This window comes from Austrofundulus limnaeus, unplaced genomic scaffold, assembly GCF_001266775.1.
Source record: "Austrofundulus limnaeus strain Quisiro unplaced genomic scaffold, Austrofundulus_limnaeus-1.0 Scaffold332, whole genome shotgun sequence".
In the NCBI taxonomy this organism is placed as follows: Eukaryota; Metazoa; Chordata; class Actinopteri; order Cyprinodontiformes; family Rivulidae; genus Austrofundulus; species Austrofundulus limnaeus.
This window is the reverse complement of record NW_013952734.1, coordinates 151,682-155,232: the sequence shown is the minus strand read 5'-3', so window position 1 is coordinate 155,232 and position 3,551 is coordinate 151,682. Positions and strand designations below refer to the sequence as shown.

At 39.4% G+C, this 3,551-nt stretch overlaps 1 protein-coding gene across 1 annotated transcript in view; it reads right to left on the bottom strand.

Moving 5' to 3' along the window:
- Positions 1-657: 657 nt before the first annotated feature.
- The window catches only part of LOC106527572 (type II inositol 3,4-bisphosphate 4-phosphatase), a gene marked incomplete at its 5' end in the record, with an annotated part of 30,245 nt that continues 27,351 nt past the window's right edge, over positions 658-3,551 (bottom strand). Inside the window, 3 exon segments of the mRNA XM_014022494.1 lie at positions 658-1,042; positions 1,162-1,316; positions 1,395-1,492. Of these exon segments, the coding sequence (XP_013877948.1) occupies positions 814-1,042; positions 1,162-1,316; positions 1,395-1,492 (482 nt within the window).

Here is a 3,551-nt window from a genome sequence, read left to right as displayed (position 1 = left end):
TCTGAGCTAATACATTTATAAATGACTATATAGCATTAGCTTCTGAGCTAATACATTTATAAATGACTATATAGCGTTAGCTTCTGAGCTAATACATATATAAATGACTATATAGCGTTAGCTTCTGAGCTAATACATACATAAATGAGTATATAGCATTAGCTTCTGAGCTAATACATATATAAATGACTATATAGCGTTAGCTTCTGAGCTAATACATACATAAATGAGTATATAGCATTAGCTTCTGAGCTAATTCATATAAAAATGAATATATAGCATTAGCTCCTGAGCTAATGCATATAAAAATAAATATATAGCATTAGCTCCTGAGCTCTAATGCATATAAAAATGAATTTATAGCATTAGCTTATGAGCTAATGCATATGTAAATGAATATATAGCATTAGCTTCTGAGCTAATACATATATGACTATATAGCGTTAGCTTCTGAGCTAATGCATACATAACTATATAGCATTAGCTTCTGAGCTAATGCATACATAAATGACTATATAGCATTAGCTTCAAAGCTAATACATATATAAATGACTATATAGCGTTAGCTTCTGAGCTAAAGCATACATAAATGACTATATAGCATTAGCTTCTGAGCTAATGCATATAAAAATGACTATAAAGTGTTACATTTTACAGTCTTGTTTTTACAGTTGAAGTAAATGTTTATTAAATAATGTCTAATGTTACAACCAGTCTGTTCCATTTAAGACATTTTTTTTTTCCTCAATCTGGTGTCACAAACCTCAGAATACTTATTATCTGTTCTCCCCAGTGTTCCGGGTCTGGCCTTGTTCACTGGTATTTGGCTAGCAGGACCACCAAGCTGAGGATCAGCCAGAGGACCAGCAGATGAGAGGTCACCAGCAGAAAGGCTACAGGGTAAAAGTGCCGCTCGCAGGCCGAACACCGAGGGAGCCGGAGACTGCGGAGACCCGAGGGAGGCTGGTCTGGATCTAACCCAGAGACGGTGAACCCTGAGTGGGCATAACAACCCAGCATCTGCCCCCAGGACAGGCGGGATCTGGAGGAGGAGGAGCCAATGTGTGCAGGTGTGAAAAGAGAAAAGAAAAACATGAAGACAGGAAGTAAGAAACAGGAGAGGAGGAGAGGAGAGAAGAGGGGAGGAGGAGGAAGCTGCACCTCCTCATGGAGCTGAGCGCGGTGCTGAAGTGCTGCTGGCTGAGCTGGTGGTTCTCCCTCAGGATGGAGCACTGCTCCAGGGTCACAGACATCGCCGTGCGGTCCTTCGCACTCTTACAGCTTGTGAGACGAACGCCGTTCACACATCGACACACCTGCAGACACATACACACACACATCCTCAATCTGTTTTCATGATGACAATAAGAACAACAGTTGTCATTGCGACTCACCGCCGCCGCGGACCACAGGACCTTCACATTCTTCCTCTTCTTCGCCTCCAAGCTGCGATCCAGAGACGACAACAACTCTGACAGAGACCGCACGCCTGCTGAGAAAAGAGCATCAAAGGCTACGTTCACACTGCAGGCAAATGTGACCCAAATCCGATTGTTTGACAGTCTGAACGCGACAAATCCAACCCAGGCCGTTTCAGTATGTGGTTTTAAATCTGATATATATCTGATGTTTTCAAAGTGACTGCAGTGTGAACGCTCATGTCACATTCATCTGACTTTTTCATCAGGAGGAGGGGGTGAAGGACCGATAAGACACCAACCTCAAGTCTCGCTGTTTAAATCTGTAGCTCCGTGTGTTTACAGCTCCAAAACACAAGTCCAGTTGCTTCATCTTTTTACTTTTCATTTTCCATGTACCGTATTTTTCGGACTATAAGCCACGACTTTTTTCCTGAGCTTTGAACCATGCGGCTTGTAGTCCGGTGCGGCTTATACATGGATTTTTTTCTTCAGCCACCAGGGGGCTCTTATGCTCCATTTGCTTCAACCACTCCCTTCAAAAACAGAAAGGAAAAAAAAAAGAAAAAAGCGATCGCTTCCAGAGCCGACTGTTGTACCAGGAAGCAGCGATTTAAAGATAGTCAATGGCCAAAAACTCATAAAAGGGGATAAAACAGACATTTTTCACGGTGGAATATGACTGATAAAAACTTTGGAGCTTAAGAGGACTTCGATGGTTTCAGTGCGCCGGAGGACGATGAATGAGACGTTTTGTTGGACCAGAAATGGTTAAAGAAAACTACCAAAATAAGGTCAGTTAAATGAACCGTATTCCTCCGAACTTTACCGGTAATTTCTAAAGGNTGAAGCAGCTGAATAATCCAGGCAGAATAATCTACCAGATTAGATAAAGTGATGTAAGAAGATGATGTTTTTTAATCAGCTTTAATCTGGATGCTTCCTGATCAATGAAGCTGTTGGTTGTTTCTGCAGGAAGTCAGCTGTCCTGTGTGACGTTAAGCTCTGACTTCACTGAAAGCTGAAGACAGGAGGGTCCACAGCTAACGGGGGGAAGGGGGGCTCCTCCAGTTCATAATGAGGGTCCGGAGCAAAGAAAACACGTTATGAGCTTCTACTCTTTCACTAAGACTTAAAGTGCCTGTGACACCAAATGTTTGTAMTAAACACGAAGACATTTTTGGAAACATAACATGGATAAATTATTGCAAAATAAAAATCACGTCGCCGAGATGAACAGTTGTGGAGATATTTGTGTGTGAACTAACAGGAAGTGATGTCAGAGGGGTATGTCTGAATGTAAACAGAGCGCTGCTACAAGACTAACACTGACCGTCGAGAAGAATCTGATGATTTTAGATCATTCTGAATCAGAGAGAAATGAAGAAGTGTTAAAGTTCAAATATATTTTTCAATAAACAAAAACCAGAGCTTTTCTTTTCAGGTCCCCTTTGATGTCACTTCCTGTTTCACATGAGCTGGGCCAAGTTCAGAAGAACATACGCCAGTAATGTGAGAAATAAATAAAATCATGTGTTTTATGTCAAGTTTCTTAAAAATAAAGATGTTTTCTTTTGACTTTTTGTATTTGAAGGATGTGCAAGTCAAGTTTTTACCGTCCAACTTGTTGATTTTATAAAAACAAACATGTTTCCAGCGGAGACATTAAAATGATCTGAACTCAATCAAACCTTTTCAGATTATCCTCCTTCTGCTCATTTTATCTCTTTTGTTACTTCAAATTAAAGCCACTAATACAAAATAAATCAAAATTTTGTTTCTGAATTTTGACACTAAAATTTCTTAAATTTGGACTAAAAGTGAAATGAACCCATCGGCACAACGACCTACGATCACCAGATGTTTTCTGACTTTAAGGTTCGGATTAGTTTTAATGTGAAGGGAATTCTTTCAGCACAAACATTGTAACAGTTTTATTTTATTTATTTGATCTTTATTTTACCAGCTGAAATCTGGAACATAAATAACTTCCAGTGAATTTAAAGTGTTTCTTCTTTGATTTCTGGAAGTTTTCATGTATTTCTGTAAGAAGAATGTGACGCTGAGTGTTCAAAATTAGAATTTAGACTTTATTTTGAAAGGGTAACAGATACAATTGAGCTTATTTATAAA